Source organism: Lucilia sericata, unplaced genomic scaffold (genome assembly GCF_015586225.1).
Source record: "Lucilia sericata isolate MDLA Ls3-8-SP2 unplaced genomic scaffold, ASM1558622v1 Contig000121F_arrow, whole genome shotgun sequence".
Classification (NCBI taxonomy): Eukaryota; Metazoa; Arthropoda; class Insecta; order Diptera; family Calliphoridae; genus Lucilia; species Lucilia sericata.
The window spans coordinates 561,480-581,073 of NW_023994153.1; the positions used below are offsets into that span (position 1 = coordinate 561,480).

Sequence of the window (19,594 nt, forward strand, 5' to 3'; positions counted from 1 at the left end):
TGAATGTAAGAAAAGTGGCCCCATTCGTAAGAAACTTTTCCGCATATTTAATAAGTACAAAATTTTACCAATTACTATCATTTAATTTCTTTTAGACATATGTATGTATTAATTCGATCTAAATTTAATAAAAATAAGGTCATAATTCGAAAGTAATGTATTTTTGGGCACTTACTAATATTAAGTTGAGCATAATTAGTGACAATTTAGTTCATGTTTCCAAATTCCATTTGCTGTCAGGCAAATGAGCAAGTTTTAAGTTAATTCAAAATCTGACTATGTTTACTTCAAAACGCTGTGTATTTAGAATTACAAAAGAAATGAAAAGAATTTATACATGAATTAAGTTTAATTTAAAAAATCTTAATTTTCTAAGAAAGATACAAATTCCGTCAACTTAGATAATTGATATTCCGAGTCGGCATTATTATTTGCAATTGATGCAGGTTTCTTTGGATGTATAACTAATTGTTGATCACAATTTTCAACAGTCCAATCAAGGTCCATGCATTTCTGCTTAAATTGGTCTTCATGAAGATTTGTTAATGCGACTAGAGTTTCATCCAAAATTGAGGTGTATGAATTTCCGATCAACCGGAAAATGTTTTCCATTGTAATTTCTGAAAAAATAGATATGGAAGATTTTAATACAAGAATATTAAAAAATATAATTGTTAAAATTAACATATGTTAAAAATTGTGGAAAAATAATGTTTCCATTAAAAATTCATATTTCCAATTTTAAATTAGAACAAAAAATAGTAATATGTATTATACAAAAATTTAACACAATCGGACTTTTAAGAAGAATATAATTATAAGAAAAAACCCCATAATATTTCCAATTATGGTTCAAATCAGAGATTGACAATGAGTATATATGAAACAAGTAACATAACTGTTTACACATAATTTTTGATTACAAAGTATCAACCAATTTACACGATAATTTTTTTCATGAGTGCTCAGACGTCTGTTTTCATGGGATTTTCATGATTGTTTTTGAGATTCCTCTTTACACTCATTCGTACTGTTGATATAATAATAATTTAAACAAGTAAGAGTGTTATATTCGGCCATGCCGAATCTTATATATCCACCATCAAATCATCCTTATAAATAAATATTGATATTATCGATCTATGTATGTTAAATCATATGTCGATATTAATATGAACATCAGGGAAATATTTGGAAGAGGGCCTTTAATAAGGGCTTAAGCATGAACCGTGCTCTTCCGAATTAGGTTAGGTTGATAGGAGGATGTATACTACATCAAATCCGAAGAAATACACCTAGGCCACTATAGGGCCTGTTGTGCGCTCCAATTCATGAAAAAAAATGTTCACTGAATGTGTTATTTTTCCCATGTTCAGAAACTCAGTTTCCTGGACGTAATTCCTAAGAATTTTCCAATCAGTGTTAGTTAGGAATGACTGACAGTGGCAAAGAAAGTGCTCCAGAGTTTCACTGTCCTCCCCACATGCTCTACATTCGTCTGAATCCGCACGTCCAATTTTGTATAGATGTGCACGTAATCCTGTGTGTCCACTCAGAATACGTGCCATCATACTAACCTCAGACTTGCTAATTTTGAGGAGATTTCTCGTCTTGTTCTCATAAGGGTCAGCCCATAGAATCTTTGTGGTTCTACCCACCGTTACATTATTCCAGGAGGCCTTATGGGATTCTCTCATCCATATTTTTAATTCAGCTTTTGTTGCGTCGAATGGTTTTGCGTTTGTCAGGTTAACTATATCGAGCTCCCTTCCCTTTGAAGCTATTACATTCGCCCTTTCGTTGCCGACTACTCCCGAGTGGCCTGGTACCCATATGATGTAAACCTTACCTCTGGGAGAGTATTCAGTTAAAGCTTTCTTACAATTGTAGGTGGTCTATTTCTGTTTCTGGGTCTTCAATATAGAACCCCATGCTCACTTTGTCCCCTAATTTAGAGCCATCCGTCTAGCAACGGATTCCTACTGGTATTTATAACCTTCCAATGTGTCCAGTATACATTGATGACGTGATAACCGTTTTTGGCCAGTTCGCCTAAAGTAAAGAGCCGTTCGGCTGTAAGCGCCGCCTCATATCTTAAATATGTTTCAATGGGTGGAATATCTAGCAACGTTTCCAGAGCCTTGGTTGAAGTAGTACACATGGCACCACTTATACCCAAGCAGCATGTACGCTGATCTCCCTGTAGTAGTTTGATATTACACTTTCCCAAAGCAGTCCACCAGATTATTGAAGCATAAGCTAGAATTGGTCTAATTACACTTTTATAAAGCCAATTTGGCATAGTAGGACTAAGACCCCATTTAATGCCATGCATGAAATGGTCACCGATGAGCCTTGTTGATCCTATCCTCTATGTGATGTCTCCATTTTAATTTCCGGTCAAGTATTACACCTAAGTAGTTAACTTTGTCTGTCACCGGTATCTTCTTGCCCAGGAAGCAAGGTTCAGTATACGTAGAAATTTTTGTCTTTCTTGTGAAAAGACAGATTTCCGTCTTCGCCGGTTTAACATTGAGGCCTCTCGGTTGAGCCCAGCTCAAGGCCGTATTCAGAGCCTCCTCAGCTCTTCTACATAAGTAATTTAAATCCTTTCCCTTTAAAAGTATTACGACATCGTCTGCATAGAAGACAGGTCCAAGTCCTTTCTCCGTTAGGGTCTTTAGGAGGCTATTAATCGTGGTAACCCAGAGTAAAGGTGACAAAATGCCACCCTGTGGTATACCGCGAAATACCTTTTTCCTGATAGTTATATCGTACATCTCGCAGCTTATCCATCTGTTCCTTAGCATGTAGTTGATCGAGTTACGGAGCACCCGGTCAACATAAAACTGGTCTAGGAATTGGATAAGGTATCAGTGTGCACGTTATTGAAAGCGCCTTCGATGTCAATGCATACCGCCAGTGTATACAGTTTGCTATCGAAAGATTCACGTATGTAGTGGACGACTTCGTTTAAAGCAGTTTCCACCGATCGTCCCTTTACATAAGCATGCTGCTTATATTTAAGGTCTTTGTATGGTATACTGCTTTTAACCGGGAAAATGCCATCCGGCCCTGCAGCTTTATAGGGAGCAAAGCTCTTGATTGCCTCTTTAACCATGTCAGATGTAATAACTATTTCCGTGTTACCCTCCCCTTCCAACAATATCGGTTCATCTATGTTATTCGATATACCGGGTGGAAAATGAGAGTCCATTAGGAGTTTCATTGTCTCCTCCATATCCTCCAGCCTCCAGCCCGTGTCATCGATCATAGATTCCGGTTGGACATGAGTTTTGGATAGGATTTTTTTTATCTTCGATACACAGAAAAGTTTCCAGGAGTCTCGTTTGGCTTTTCGAACGATTTTCTTATATTCACCAAGTTTATTACGATACTCATCCCAGTATACTGCGGTCTTTTTACGTCGTGCCCGGTTAAATAGTTTGCGAAGAGTCTTCCCAAGGTTCCGGATCTCCCCAGTTACCCAGGGTTTCTCCTGGGCAGATCTCCGCTCTCGCAGAGGGCAGCTGTCCTCGAACGATTCTACCAGTGCACTTGTGAATGTTTACACTTTGGCATCTATGTGGAGTCTACGTTTTAGTTTTCAATTAAATAATCTATAGTTTATTAAGAACATTTATTGATAATATAAAAAGTAGATAAAAGTTTAAAAAAATAAGTAAAAAACGTTTAATATAAAAAATTACTCGTCACACACGTCTTCATTATGCAACGATCGAACACAGACTGCCTGATTGCTCTTTTTGGGTTGGTTGCATGAACTCATTCCACAATTCGGCCTTCCTGATGTGGATTCGTCTCGAATTCGTCATTACTCAAACTGGAATACCATGGCTTCATATACTCGGCACAGGTTGTAGTAAGTCTTGGACCATCAGTATCTCCAACTCGCTCTACGTTGTACTGTTTTCATACTGTGTAGCTTTTTTCCGTCGCAAATTGTAGGACTTACGGTTCTCCATCTGAATCTTCGCCATCTGTTCTTTAGCACTTTGCCTGGTTTGATCTCTCTCGTCACTGAACTTGGACACGATTTCGTGTTCAATCATCCTCTTTATCTAGCACTGCTCAGAGGTACGTATTTGGATACCAATTAGTAAGTCGAACGGCGTCGTGTTGATACTCCTTGAGTATGTAGAATTAATAACCTGTTGTACCTTCCCGACGTGTTTGTACCACGTAGTTGGATCAGATACACTTAACTTCTACAAAACGGAGATTATTACGGAATTGAGTCTTTCCACTTGTCCATTTGCTCGGGGTAGACCGGTGGTAATGAGATGATGTCTTATATTCTGAGCTTGACAATAATTCCTGAAGTCTTCGGAAGAAAACGCAGTACCTCTATCTGATATTATCTGCATTGGATTACCAAAGGACATACTCTGAACCTCTAATTTCGCTATCACTTCGTTTGTAGTAGTGGATTTAGTCGGATGCAACCAGCAGAATTTCGTGAAAGCGTCCATTACGGCTAATATATGTTTATATTGCTTTGACGTTGACTCCAAAGGTCCTAGGTGATCTATGTGATACGTATGGAGAGGTACCTTATTGAGAGGATGAAGTTCGCCTTCATGCTTTCCACGTTTCTTGTTGTTTATTATACACGGTATACAGTTCGAAATATGGTATTCAATTATCTATTCCAGTTTAGGAATATAATACTCACGCCTTACAAGCTCTTTCACTTTTTTCACTGCAAAATGCCCTTTTTCGTGAGCAAGTCGAATAATTTCCCTTTGCATGCCTTTCGGAACTACGATGACTTCATAACCATCAACCAACTTGTACAAAACATCACCCTTCGTAAAATAGTCGTCATAATGTTCTCTATCTTTGAGGGTGGAAAATATTATCTGTAGCTCTTCGTCCTTCAGCTGGGCTTGTTTAATCATCGTCAGTGTGGAGTCTTCACCTATCATCATAACGGGATACCTGCTCAATGTGTCGACATGTTTTATTCGAGCACCAACGCGATGTTCAACCTCGTAATCATATTCTTGAAGGAGTAGTACCCACCTTGCGACCCTCGTACATAGATCTTTTTTCTCCAGCGTCTTTGTAAAGGCGTTACAATCGGTTACGATTTTAAATATCTCAAGCTCATAACTCGAGTACTTTCGCTCAGCATCCATAGTTTTCCTGCTCATATAGTACACAGGATGTAGTTTTCCATGATTCGCTGCTACCTGCATTAAAACTGCAATCGACGCATCTGTGTGGACTTCGGTTTTACTGTTTTGATTAAAAATACTAAGGACGGGCATATTCACCAACATATTCTTTAATTCATTAAAGGCTGTCATTTGTGGATCCTTCATTTCGAATTTTGTATTAGACTTCGTCAGATCGCTTAACGGTTTTGCAATCAAGGAGAATTGGGGTATAAATTTTCGAAAATATCCAGCTAACCCTAGAAAATTTTGTAGTTGCTTCATATTCCTCGTAATCGGGAACCTTAAAACGGCTTCAACTTTACCAGGCGACGGTGAAATCTATTGATTTTCGATGACATGGCCTAAAAACTCAATTCTCGTCTCCAAAAATTTACATTTCTTTATATTCAATTCGAGGCCACAGTCCACGCAAAGCTTTATCACCTCTTCTAAATTCTTAACAGCTTCGTCCTCATTTGCGGCTGGAATAATAATATCATCCACATTCGGCAAGGCAATGCCCATACGAGTCAAGTCACGAAAAATTTTATTTTCGAATCTTTGAAATACTGCCGGCGAATTTGACAGACCAAATGGTACCTTCGTGAATTGGTACTGCCCGTTGTGGGTAACGAAAGAAGTATACTTACGGCTTGCCTCTGCGACATCAACATGGAAGAACCCATTTTTAAGGTCAATGGAACTAAACACCTTAGCATTCTGGAGTCGATCAAGTTGATCTTCTATCAGTGGCAATGGATATCGACCTTTCACAATAACTTTGTTCACTCTTCTATAATCCACGCATAAACGTAAAGAGCCGTCACGTTTTTTCACCATAACGATAGGGCTGCTAAACTCTGATTCAGATGGCTCTATTACACCTCGGGCATAATGTCTATTTTCATTACGGGAAACCGTCGCGACGAATGTCTATTTCCGCGTATTCACAAAAGTCCTCACCGATAATCACATCAATATCAATAAATTTAGACGAGACTACCACGAAGTTCACATTGTAGGTCCCATTATCGATCTCGATATCGCATCGTAATTGTCCATTAGGTTTTGTTCTATTTTGGCCGAATCCAACGAAATGAAAATCAGCCTTTTCAAGTTTCGTGCCGTTCAAATGTCCAAACACAATATCACTCATTATGCTAAACTTGCTACCGGTATCGAACAGAGCAGTGTATTCGCGACCGCCGATATTTACACTTTTCGTCATCACCAAATTTTGCGATTTCAAAATACGAGTATTAGTTTTATTGTCCTCCGTTCTGTCAGGACAGTTTTTAGCAATATGACCGAATTTATTGCAATGGAAACATTTTGTTCCCTTCTTCTTATCCGTACACTCTTTCGACTTGTGTCCTTTCGAACCGCAATTAAAACACATCAAATCACTTTTCGGCCTATCTTGATTCACATCACTTTTGTCCTTAAATTTATTTTCCGTTCTTTTCGAAATTTCTCATAGCATACCAATTTTCTTTTAAAATCGTTCATATTACAAGCACCGTATAAAATTGATTTATTCATATTCAAGTCATTTGTACCGTCAATAACGTATTGTATAACCGAATCGTCATCGATATTACCGCGCGACGCGTTTTCCTTAATATGAAGAAAATATTCTTGAACGGTTTCGCCTTTTCTCATTTTCCTTTCGGACAGCTGCTTATGGATCTGCGCACTATTAATAGTTGAACGAAACTTTCCGATCAAGGCTGCCTTAAGTTTTCTCCAGGACGTTATGTCGCGCTCGCTTTGAATAAACAGTTTTTCCAAGCCACTTATAGACTTTTTGGCAAAAACATACATTTGAAATTCGTCCCAATTCATTATAGCGGCTGTCTCTTCGAATTCCTCCACCCAGGCATCGATAGGTAAGTCTCTCTTGCCATCAAACGTCCTTATCGAGTCCTCAATGTCTCGAAAACTCATTGCGAATCTTGAAAATTGTGATCGTATCGCTCGCGTCGTCATTCTATTCACACCATTATTGTCTTCAACGGACAAAAAACTGTCGTCAACGTCGTTTACTTCTGTATTATCGTTTTGATTGATGTTTTTTGCTTGATGATGTTCTACAACACACTTCATAACACCACCACATGCAACTTCTTCTTCATCGCAGCTTGCGTCGTCGTCGTCCTCGTCGTTGATTGCGTTGAGCAGAGCACCTTTTTTCAATTGCCGAAAAATATGTTGTGTCAAATCTCCATCGTCATAATTTATACACAAAATGTTGCAAATTGAAGTTAATTCTGCTAACGTGAAGTTTTTATTCACGTATGCAACCTTCTTTCCATACGCCTCGTCTTTCTCGTCATACAAAAAACCTTCAAACTCTCTCAAACGTTGGCGGTTTGAACGATCGCCTTCGTATTCAAATACAAATTTGTGCAAAGCCACTATGTTCTGTTTTGTTGTGTGTCTGAAGTTCTCACGAACCTTGTCAAACATTCTCAAGCTTGCCATTATATTTATTGTTCTGCTGCAACCAAATACAATACACTCATACTAATCACTGTTCGAGCGTATTTTTTTCCTTTAAATTTAAGTTCTGAGTTCAACTAACTTTCCCCGAAAACACCGAATTACATACAGTTCGCACAATTTAACAAAATCTTGGCTGAGCCCCCAAATTGTGGAGTCTACGTTTTAGTTTCCAATTAAATAATCCATAGTTTATTAAGAACATTTATTGATAATATAAAAAGTAGATAAAAGTTAAAAAAATAAGTAAAAAACGTTTAATATAAAAAGTTACGCGTCACACACGTCTTCATTATGAAACGATCGAACACAGACTGCCTGATTGCTCTTTTCGGGTTGGTTGCATGAACTCATCCCACATCTATATCCTCTTTATGTTGACATTGAAAAGTGTCCTGACATTGTCCAATTAGTTTTAGACTTATTCCGAAACTTTATCGGCTTTGGTGGTGGCCTTAGTATTTTGAATCTTATGTACCGATGATCAGAAAAGGAGTGCTCGTCCGAAACTCTCCAATCCTGAATTTCGTTTATAAGCTCTTCTGAACATATAGTTATATCTAATACTTCTTCTCTGATTCTATTTACGAAGGTAGCTTTATTACCTAAGATCAATGTTATCAAGTCTTTAGTATTAAGGAAATCCATGAGGGCTTGTCCCCTGCGATTGGTGTATGTACTACCCCTATTACAATTTTCTTATTTTTCCTTTGTGCCTCTTCAACCAGTTTCATCAGATCCGACGTTGGTGGTAGTGTCGGAGAATCGAAGGGCAGGTAAACAGATGCAAGGAATATGTTGCCACGACCTTGCTTCAGCACCGTTACATCCGATGTTGATAATACTGTTGAGAGGAGAAAACATAAGTTCTTGTGACATAAGATACATGTTCTCGGACGAGAACCTGTATAAGCGTAGAAAAGTTGGAAATTTACGTGATTTAATCCAGAAACCTTGTTGCGAATCGTCCAAGGTTCCTGGATTAAAGCTATATGTATTTTACCTGTGTTAATTTTAGCCATCAGAGCGTTGGTAGCTGTATCGCTCCGATGAAGGTTTATTTGGATAACCTCAATCATGGTCATCCATTAAACTGTCTTCCAGCGAGTTGGTGGTCACCTCCTTGCTCTTTGGATTTGACTCCTCCGGATAGCCTGAAGTGGCTATTAATTCTGTGGGTACTGTTGATGGCACTGCGGTGTCCTTATCAGGCATAGGAATAGCAGTATTTTTAATAGACACATTCCCAATTCTGGAGAGCACTGCTGTTCTGTCTTCTGGCGGGTGAGTGATTTCCTCCTCGCTTTTAGGATTTGACTCCTCAACATTGCCAGTACTTGCTAATGATGCTTTGGGTACTGTCTTAGGTGTTTTAGTGTCCTTGTCGGGGCCGGTTTTGACAGCCCTTTTAATCGGCGCCTTCCCAATTTTGGAAAGGACAACTACACTTTCTTCTGGCGAGTTAATGGTAAATTCCTCGATTTTAGGATTTGACTCCTCAACGTTATCAGTAGTGGATACTGATGCTGTGGTCTTAGGTTTTTTAGTGTCCTTTTCGAGGCTTGTTGTAACAGCCCTTCCAATCGCCACCTTCCCAATTTTGAATATGACAGCTTTAGAGGCGAAGTAAGCCCTACCTTTATTCTTGGCAAGACTAGCCATGGATTTCTGGTCGATACCTATTACAACTAAAGTTCCCTCAGGTTCTTCTTTCCTGTAAAAGACATCCCATTTTTCCACGGCCAGCTCAGCATTTTGACCACCAAGAATTTCCAGTATACGTTCATTAGCCAGTTTACTGCCCCATCCTTTTATGTAGACAGTGGACTTTAAGAGCACCGGTAGCTCGCTCTTCTTTGCCAGTCCCAGCCTAGCGCCGTCCCAGGGAGGAGGGATACTTTCCACCAAGTTCTTTAGGGTGCTAACACATTGGTGAGATGCCAACCTCATCAACATCACGCCCATGCTGAACTCGCAGCTCTCGCTCTCTATTGGTTGTTTGCCCTTTGAAGCGATTGCATGGTCCACTATCTTATAGTTGACCAGGTCTTCCATTTTACTCTGTTGGCCTATTGGAATTTTGAATATCTGGCTTGGCATTGTCACCCTTACTCGCAGGATTCTGACTTGAGGTTCCTTTGAGTGAAGTATGGCTTGGCTTCGACTGTGTATTAGAAGACGGGGAGCTCTTTTTCTTCTTAGGTTTATTCTCAGTTGTCAACTCCTCGGGAGACCTGATCCCTTTTGCCTTAGATCTTGTGAGAGAGTCCGATTTTTCTTTTGGAGTGTCGTGGGATTGACTAACTATAATTTCCTGAAGCATCTTTTTCAACTTCCTCCTCTGTGCTCCAGAAAGTCTTTTCTTAGTAATAGGTAGTTTAGCTATGCTATCACTCACCTCTTTCACCATTTGCTCTACTTCATCCTTTTTGGGGTTTTCTATAATCGTGTTATTATTATCATCTGAGGATTCAGAGTCAGAGCCCTCACCTATATTTAAAGGCTGAGGTAGCTTAGAGCTCACTCCGAGTACATCCTTCTCTTTCACCCCTATATTTTTGCCAGTGGCATGCTGTACACTTGACGCATTGTCCGCCACGGAGGCCAAGGTACCCACCTCCGTAGTAGTATTTTGCTCACGATTGCAGGATGACGACGACACGTGACTCGCGAGTAGATCAACACTTGCCGCCGGTACTGGGTTATTTACGCCCTGCACCGTAACTTTCATCTTTTTATTTTCCATATTTGTTTTTTCCAGTTTTTTGGTCCGCGGGGAATATAATATTCCCAGGTGGTGGACAATCCGCCCTCCCTCAGCTTAAGTGAAATTTAAGCTGGGAGAGGACAGGTGGTCCATCACCACCCCCTATCCGCCACCCGGGGACGCGCTCGGTAGGAAAAACGAGAAAACTCCCCCGAGAACTTTTGATTTAGTGTGTGAGAGAAAGACATGGTTGATATTTCTTTCTCTTTTTCTCACACACAAAAACCTAAAGTTTCCCCAAAAAAAAGTTTTCCTGTTTTCCGGCACTATGGAGAGCAAAATATCGTCTTGTGGTTGGCGACATTGTGGTTGAGATAAATTCTATTCTATTTTTATTGCGCTCTCTGGCGATCCTCTCATTGTTCTCTTTATTGCTGGGTCACACGGGGAAACTTTTTTGGGAAACTTTTGATTTTGTGTGTGAGAAAAAGAGAACGAAATATCAACCATATCTTTCTCCCACACACAAAATCAAAAGTTTCCCAAAAAAAAATTCCCTGTGTGAACCGCCACTAAGCTATAATGGCACACGTCAAAATTTGGTCAAAACTTGTTTATGTGTTAGAGCACTTTTAGCTGAGGGGACACAACGAAAGGGAAGTAGCAAAATACGCACGAATCGGAATTTGAGGGGTTTTCTTTTTATCTCTTTTGTTACGCGTTCATATTTTAGGCAGTTGCTTTATTTTTATTCTGCAGGCAAAGAGTGAAGATCGTGTGCGATACCCTACTGCATGAATCAGTGTTGCCACTTGCAATATTTTGAATTTTATTTAAATTTCATTTAATCCAAAAATAATAAACATTTTAAATATTTGATTGTTAAGTTTTAGTTGTTTTTATAAAAAATATAAATAATTAAATAAATAGCTATATAACTAACAATATTTCACAGCTAAACTCATATTTTAATAATCAATTGGGTGCAATTTCGTCAAATTTGCCTAAATTATTAAGGAATATTGGTTAAACATATTTAATATAATATTCAATTAACAAATATTTTAAAAATAAACATATTTATTGTTAAACAAAATATTATAAACAACATTTAAGAATCATAAATATGGCAGCACCAACAAAAAATGTCGCACGCCTTTCGAGTCTCCATCATTTTACATAGAGACATTTTCCCACTGGGCTTGACACGCTTGCGTGCTCACCCTTAAGAAAAAGTCTCATGTAAACCGGCACTTACTAATTTATTCAAGCAATCATTGAAGAAGAAGCATAAATTTCATTTTTATTTTGTTTTTGCGACGGCAACATCATTTTTTTACCGCATAGTGATAAAAAAATGTATGAACAAATTTTATGAAATGTTTTTGTTTACCATTAATAGCCTGATTTTTTTGCTTGAGCGGAAAAAAATTAATGTTATAAAACTTACATTTCTAAGCAACTTTTGTTCTACAACTTTGTTCATATGTAGTATTTACCTGTGTTATGTGAAAAATAGCTGGTTGGTTCCTAGAGGAACCACCAGGCACCCGGACTTCCAAATTATAAATATTGTAAAACGTACTTTAAAGGCAATGATAAGCAATTTCATTGTTAATGAAGACAATTATATTGGGATATAAATACAATATATAAAACAACTCTTTTCTGATGAAAAATATGATTTTATACGACATTTTCGACATCGAACTTTTGTTAGGGATGAATAATTTGGATTTTTTGATCGCGGTATGCCTTATATTATAAATTTTGGTAAGAGTATTATGTGATCTACGTGAATATCGCTAGTTGGCAATAAACAGAGATTGTACGCAGACGTTTCGAACCAACTTCAATCCCAAAAATTTTTGGTCGATCTTTTTCCACTCGAATTTTAACACAAGATTTCATCAAGCAATGACAGACTACTGGCACAAATGCTATGCTTCATTTTGAAATAAATCAATCAAAAAACATCGCAAAAATATCGATTTATATTATCTGATATATGAAAAAATTTGAAGTCTGGGTGCCTGGTGGTCCCTTAAAGAACCAACCAGAAATTTCTAAAAATCTCTCTAACTAAAGAAGTAAAATCACTTCAAATACCTATTATTACAGTAATATTAGGCAACGATCCATAAAATATTTTTTTCTGTTTAAAATTTTGTCGATTTACAAATAAAAGTACACAATATCACAAAAGTAAATTTTTTTGAGGTTATTGCATTCTTTTGAACATGGACAAGTCAAATGAATCTTTATTCCAATACCGATCAAAGAAATTAGTGGCGCTTGCAATTAAAAACATTTTAACATGAAGTTGACAAATATTTAAACAACAAAAAACTTAATTTTTATTGGTTGGTTCCTGGCATACCACCAGGCTATTATGGGTTAATATAAATGTAATTTTTGTTGTAAAAAACAATTATTTATATTTTGAATTTATTTTTTATTAATAAAAAATTGTTTTATTAAAAAACTGGACATTTTTCTTTGTATTTTTCATGTAAAATTTGGTACTACGCATTTAAATAAATTCGAGTATAAATTTTTTTCATCCATATTTTATTTACCTTGCGTGTGATGTTGTCTCAACAAAAACTAAATAAAAATGAATTTATGCTTCTTCTTCAATTTCTGTTGAAAATCAGAAGTGTTTCGATTTTCATCAAACCAATGCGTGTGAAGGCTCAGTTAGTTTGAAAGTTCCATAACGTTTCCGCTCTGTGACGTTCCTTTGACTGTTTATGTGTAGTTAGTTTCTATGTAAGAACGTAGCAGCTGTTTTTAAAAATAAGCAAAAAAGCAGCTCTGATTTGTTGTGTCAAAAATCAGAGTTTATTTTCTTTCTGTGTGTTTAAAGCTAGATTAATTAATATAAATTAATTAATATTATTATATAATTAATTATATGATTATATAATTAATATAAAAAGTAAAAATTTTATCGAAACACGATTTTTTATTTTCTTTCTTGGTCTTTTCTTCTTTTCTTATGGCGTTTAAGTTGAAAGTAATGTCAATTTTTATATTTTCTTTGACTTATTTTAGAGTTTTTTCTCTCTTTTTATACCCTCCACCACCATCAGTGGTGATAGAGGGTATATATAAAATTGTCATTCCGTGTGTAACACCAAGAAATATTCATCTGAGACCCAACAAAGTATATATATTCTGGGTCCTTATCAAATTTTGAGTCGATTTAGCTATGTCCGTCTGTCCGTCTGTCTGTGTAAAACACGCTCACGATAAAACGAAGCAATAGAGTTTAACCAAATTCACCCAAAATGTTCTTCATTTTCCTAAGTTGTTTGGTATTGCAAATGGGCAAAATCGGTTCACACTGGGAAAAGTTATGAATCAAAATTTAAAACAACCTCGAAAAAAATAAGCATTTTTTACACATTGTGATGCAATTTTCTCGAAAACTATGCAAGATAATTCCATGAAAAACACCATACAATCGTTTCTACACAAGAGCTTCATCCCTGCTGAAAATTGTCAGAATCGGTCCACAATTTCATATACCTCCCATACAAAAGTACATATTCCCGGAAAATAGGTTTTTTGTTAATAACTTCCGCCACAATGTCGATATCTTCACAAAATTTCACAAATTAAAATCTTATGTCAATAGAATTCCTTCAGAGGAAACATTTTATGGATCGATCCATAATTGGACATAGCTCCCATACAAGGTCCCCTCCCGAAAATCACTTAAACGCGCATAACTCATTACTAAATTAAGATATCCATATAAAATTTGGTATAAATATTGCCCATATGCATAGAAATATTACTGTGAAATTTTTTTCCGATCGGTCCATAATTGGTCATAGCTCCCATACAAGGTCCTCTCCCGAAAATCACTTAAACGCGCATAACTCATTACTAAATTAAGATATCCATATAAAGTTTGGCAGAAATATTGCTCATATACAGAGAAATATTACTGTGAAATTGTTTTCCTATCGATCCATAACTGATCATAGCTCCCATACAAGGTCCCTTTCAGAAAAACACTTAAAGGCACATAACTCATTACCAAATAATGATATAAATAAATACTATTTTTGTTCATAAATACTATTTTGTAATGCAAAAAACACTTAATGTTATTTCAAAATTTTTTCACGATCGGTCCATCCTTGGTCATAGCCCCCATACAAGGTTCCTTCCGGAAAATCACTTGAACGCACATAACTCATTACCAAATCTTGATATCCATACATTTAGCAAAAATATTGCTCTTATATACATAAATTACAATATAAAATTGTTTTACGATGGGTCCATATTTGGTCATAGCTCTCATACTAGGTCCCCTCCAGAAAATCACTTAAATGCACAATATTCATTACCAAATAATGATATAAATACAAAATTTTGAAATTTAGTCTTTATATACATAAATGGTCATAGCTCCCATACAAGGTCCTTTTAACAAAAATCTCCTAAAAGCACATTTCTCATTACCAAATAAAGCCATTGATGCAACATTTGTCACAAATAATAGTTTTGTATACAAAAATTATGTTTCAAGATTTTTTCTCGATAGGTTCATAACATGGGTGCGGTGGGTCCCATACAAGGTTCTCTTCAGAAAATCACTAAAACGCACATTACTTATTACTAAATTACGATATTGATACAAAATTTGAATGAAATATAGTTTTTATGTACAGAAATTTTGCTTAAAGAATTTTTTACGATCGGTCTATATTTGGTCATATCTCTCATACTAGGTCCTGCCCCTAAAAGCGCTTTAACCGTATTTAACTATTTGCATTATCAATTTGTGTAGAACAAAATTATATATATGTATGTATTTTGAAAATCCTTAAATCTTTCACACACACGCATACATGCAAATACTAAATATCGCTAAAGCATATCTTAGGGCGCTATAAAAATTTAAAAGAAAGTGGCGTTTCTAATGTTCAATAAATCTTGGAATTGTAGTAGATTTAAGCTGTTTAATTCTTGGGATTTTTCTATTTCTAAGTTCATGAGAAAACTTATTTTTACAAATATTTTATTAATTAGAAATGTATTAATACAAAAGTTGCTGGTGGAGGGTATTTAAGATTCGGCTCAGCCGAATATAGCACTCTAACTTGTTAATTTAAAATTTTTTTCAATAACATTTTGTATGATAATTTTTGTTAATAAATATTTACTAATTTAAGAAGTACATTAACCTTAATGTATAATTTTAAAGTATTTCAATTAATCGTAATAATTAAAATTTTCTGATGTACATTATTTTTAAAACATTAACATCATTGTTTTTTTCTTGTTTACATTTTTATGTATTTTATGTCGGCTGTTTATAGCTGTCACTTAACGTTGCGGATTGAATTCTATTTTCTACAGGTTCATCCGCAACGCATCTTCAACTTTACGGCCAAACTAACGACTTACACAGGTTTTCGTAAGCCAAAACGAATCAGCTCATTCATCACGGAACGCAACGTAGAGACTAACTGAACCTGAACTGAGCTTCGAGATTTTTTTCACAAACACAATCAAAAAAATTACTGTGTGTGTAAATTTTTTTGATCGTCGCCATCCCCTTTAAATCCATAGATCAATTTACTTTTCGTCTCTGAAAATTTTCAATTTTCAGAAATATGAAATTTGGTTGACTTAAAACAACTTCCATAACATTTACGAAATAAAAAATTTTACTCTTTTACCTCTCACTAAGAGATTTTTGGAAAATACTTCACAAATAATTTTTTTTTGCCAATTTATAAAGCTACAACTTAAATTTATTTGCATTGATCTATAGAAAGAAAAAGCATGGAATAAATATTTAGCAAAACCCCATTTACACATATACGAAATCTAGTACTTATAAGATTTCGAGCCAAATCTAGTTGATTTTAATTTGATTTCCCATACAAAACAAAATTTACTTCATAACTAGACTTCATTAAAATCTGCTTAAAATCTATTAGTTTTTAGAGATGCAAATCTGTTTTTTTCCTAAATAATATTAAAAAATACGACGCTGTACAAGAAAAAAGAGAAAAACAAACAAAAAAATGAAAATGTCTACAAAATTTAAATAAATTGAAAAACATTAATGAAAATATAATTTAAAATAAAAGGTAATGTTATATTTAAATACCTATTTCTTATTATAAATAAAATGTTAATAAATATCCCATTTTTCCTTCTTATTTTTTCAAACACAATTTCAAGAAACATTAGAAAATATGAAATCTTCCTAAATGCCAAAAATAGTAAGTGTAAACGGCGTAGATTTTTAAAAAGATTTTAAATGAATTTCGTGTATGTTTAAATGGGGTATAAAACTAAAATAAAACTTAGAATATTCGTTGGCTTAGAGCATAATGTGCTTTTTGCCCATTTCTTCTTCATGTTTCAAAAAATGCTCTTTTTCCTCTGAAACTTCTTATATATTTTTTTTGTGATCTTATAAAGTTACAAATAAATTTTCATTGAATTTGAACAATATTAATTAAAGGTACCAACAAAGAATTCTCCATTGAATTTCCCATTTTCCGCCTAAGCGTGGGCTTTCGAAATATAAATTTTCTGAGACTAGCAAACTCATCGTCTAAAATAGTTATAAAACCAATTTACACGATGTTTTTTTCATGTTTGTCCAGACGTCAGTTTTCACGTTTGTTAATGATTGATGGTGAGCGGGTAAAGAAGAATAGGGGGGGGGGGGGGTTAAGAAAACAAGCATGATTTTGATTTTTTTGTTTGTTTTTGAGATTCCTCTTTAGGGCAGTGTCACACGTCCAATATATATCGTGATATTTGCTGTATTGTGATATGTATTGAACATGTAGCATGTAATATTGATGGATCGTGTTCCACATCAGATTTATAATGGATCACGTGATAAATATTGAAATTGTAGCATGTTTTGTGATATCAATCACGATACATTTTTATAATTTGGAAAAATAAATAAAATAAAATAAAATAAAGCAAATAAAAATGAAAATGTTTTAAAAGTTGTTAAAAAATATAAGAGAAAATTACTTTTTTCTAAATTTTTGTTATTTCGAAAATTTCGCGGCATTCGTTTAATCATCCGCCGACCCGTATACCACAACATATTGCAAATACTGACGAAAATAATATTGAACGTGTAGCATACCCGAAGTATTCATCAATCTATTAAAAAGGGTCTTGATCCATATTGATCAATATATATTGAACGTGTGCCAGTGCCCTTACACTCATTCGTACTGTTGATATAAGGCGCAATTTGCATAAGACTTTTCAGACGTCCGTTCTCTTTTGAGAATCTTCCGAAATATCATGACATGAATAGTTGCATGTAGAAAACCACCGTATAAATGTGTTCATGATTTTTTGGAAGATTGTCAAAAGAGTATTGGAAAAACAGATCTCTGGTAAGTCTTAATGGGTTTATGCATTTATTTATTCATTGAAGTAGTTTGAATTGTTTGCATTTTTGAGTCCTCTTACGCAGTAAATACAGATTTTCCGTTTTCCCCCTAAGGGTGGGCTTTCGAAATATTCACATTTCTGAGACTATAAAAATCATAAAGCACGAAAGTACTAATTTTGCTCGTTTTGCCATTTGGCCTATTTTGAAAAAAAAAATCGGTTCAGCCGTTTAGGCGTGATTGACGAACAAACAAACGAACAGACTTATTGCCGGTTTACATTGAGACTTTTTCTCAAGGGTGAGCACCAGAGATACAAGCCGATTCAAAATGATCGGCGGTCAGCCGCAGCGGCTTATTATAGAAAATATCGGCGGCGGCTAAATTGTCGGCTCAATTTAACTTTTTCTTCAGAAATTGACCTTATAAGCGTTTATTATATAGAAAAATCTCTGTATAATAGTTTTTTATATAGAAACCTGTCTCTATATAAGTTTTTTCTGCAAAATATGGACATTATTATAGTAGTTTTCACTATATTAATATTAGCACAATATAGTTTGGCAACTCTTTTCAATTTGCCATAAGAATTTGAAATAGTGGCAACTCCGTTCAAATTGGTGAAATTATTTTCTGAAATACATGTGCGATTTCAATCTTTATTAGCGGCTACGTTGAAGCCGGCTCAGCTTTTGAGCCGAAAGAAGTCGACTCCGATTTAAGCCGTCTCGGCTTGTATAGGCGCAATTTACATGAAAACTTTTTAGACGTCTGTTTTTTCCAGTTCTCTTTTGAGAATCTTCCAAAAAATCATGAACATTTATACGGTGATTTTTTACATGCAACTATTCATGTCGGTTTTGCTGTTTAGGCGCAATTTACATGAAGACTTTTCAGACGTCTGTTTTTTCCAATACTCTTTTGAGAATCTTCCTAAAAATCATGAACATTTATACGGTGATTTTTTACATGCAACTATTCATGTCGTTTTTGCTGTTTAGTTGTATAATCCTTTTTTATTACTTCTTCGTAATAAAAGTAAAATTAAATTTTTAACATAAAAACAATTTAGTTTGATTAAAAATAATAAATAGTATTTTTTAATGCAAATTTTAATGTTTTTATTAAAAAAAAACACGTATTTATTTTTATAAATGAGTATAATATCAACAGTAAGAATAAGTGTAAAGAGGAATCTGCAAAAAAATCATGAAAATCCCAAATCATGTTTGTTTTCTTTCCCCCCATTCTTCTCTACCCCGCTCACCACCAATCATCGACAAATATGAAAACAGACTTCTGTGCAAACATGAAAAAAAATCATCGTGTAAATCATCTGGTTGCAAAGACCTGGTCCACACTAGGAAACTTTTGTTGAGCAACTTTTTCTTAATTCCCTTTTGAAGTTTCCCTTTCCTTTTGTTTCAGAAACTACGTATTAATTGCATTGATTTGATGTTGTACGAATGAGAAGAATAACAAAACAAAACAAGTTTCCGAGTACGAGAAACTCCGTACCGCGAGAGAGATGAATGATATACTTTCTCTTTCTCTCTCACGCAAAATCAAAAATTTCCCAAAAATAAGTTTCCTAGTGTGGACCGACAGAAAACACGCACGAATCGTAATTTGAGATTTTTTTCGACATTGCTTTTGCTTCACGTTCGTAATTTTGCTAGTTGCTTTATTTCTATTCTACTGTCACAGCGTAAAGATCGTGTGCGACTACTCTCACACACAAATAAGTGTTGCCATTTGCAATCATTTATTTTTTTATATTTCAATTAATTCAAAAA

General features: G+C 35.2%; 1 protein-coding gene across 1 annotated transcript in view; it reads right to left on the reverse strand.

Annotated features, from left to right (window-relative positions):
* Positions 1-281: 281 nt before the first annotated feature.
* The window catches only part of LOC119600796 (COP9 signalosome complex subunit 8), an 87,884-nt gene continuing 68,571 nt past the window's right edge, over positions 282-19,594 (reverse strand). The window contains exon 4 of the mRNA XM_037951342.1: positions 282-620. Coding sequence (XP_037807270.1) covers positions 364-620 — 257 coding nt within the window. The 3' untranslated portion in view covers positions 282-363. The remainder of the gene's footprint in view (positions 621-19,594) is intronic.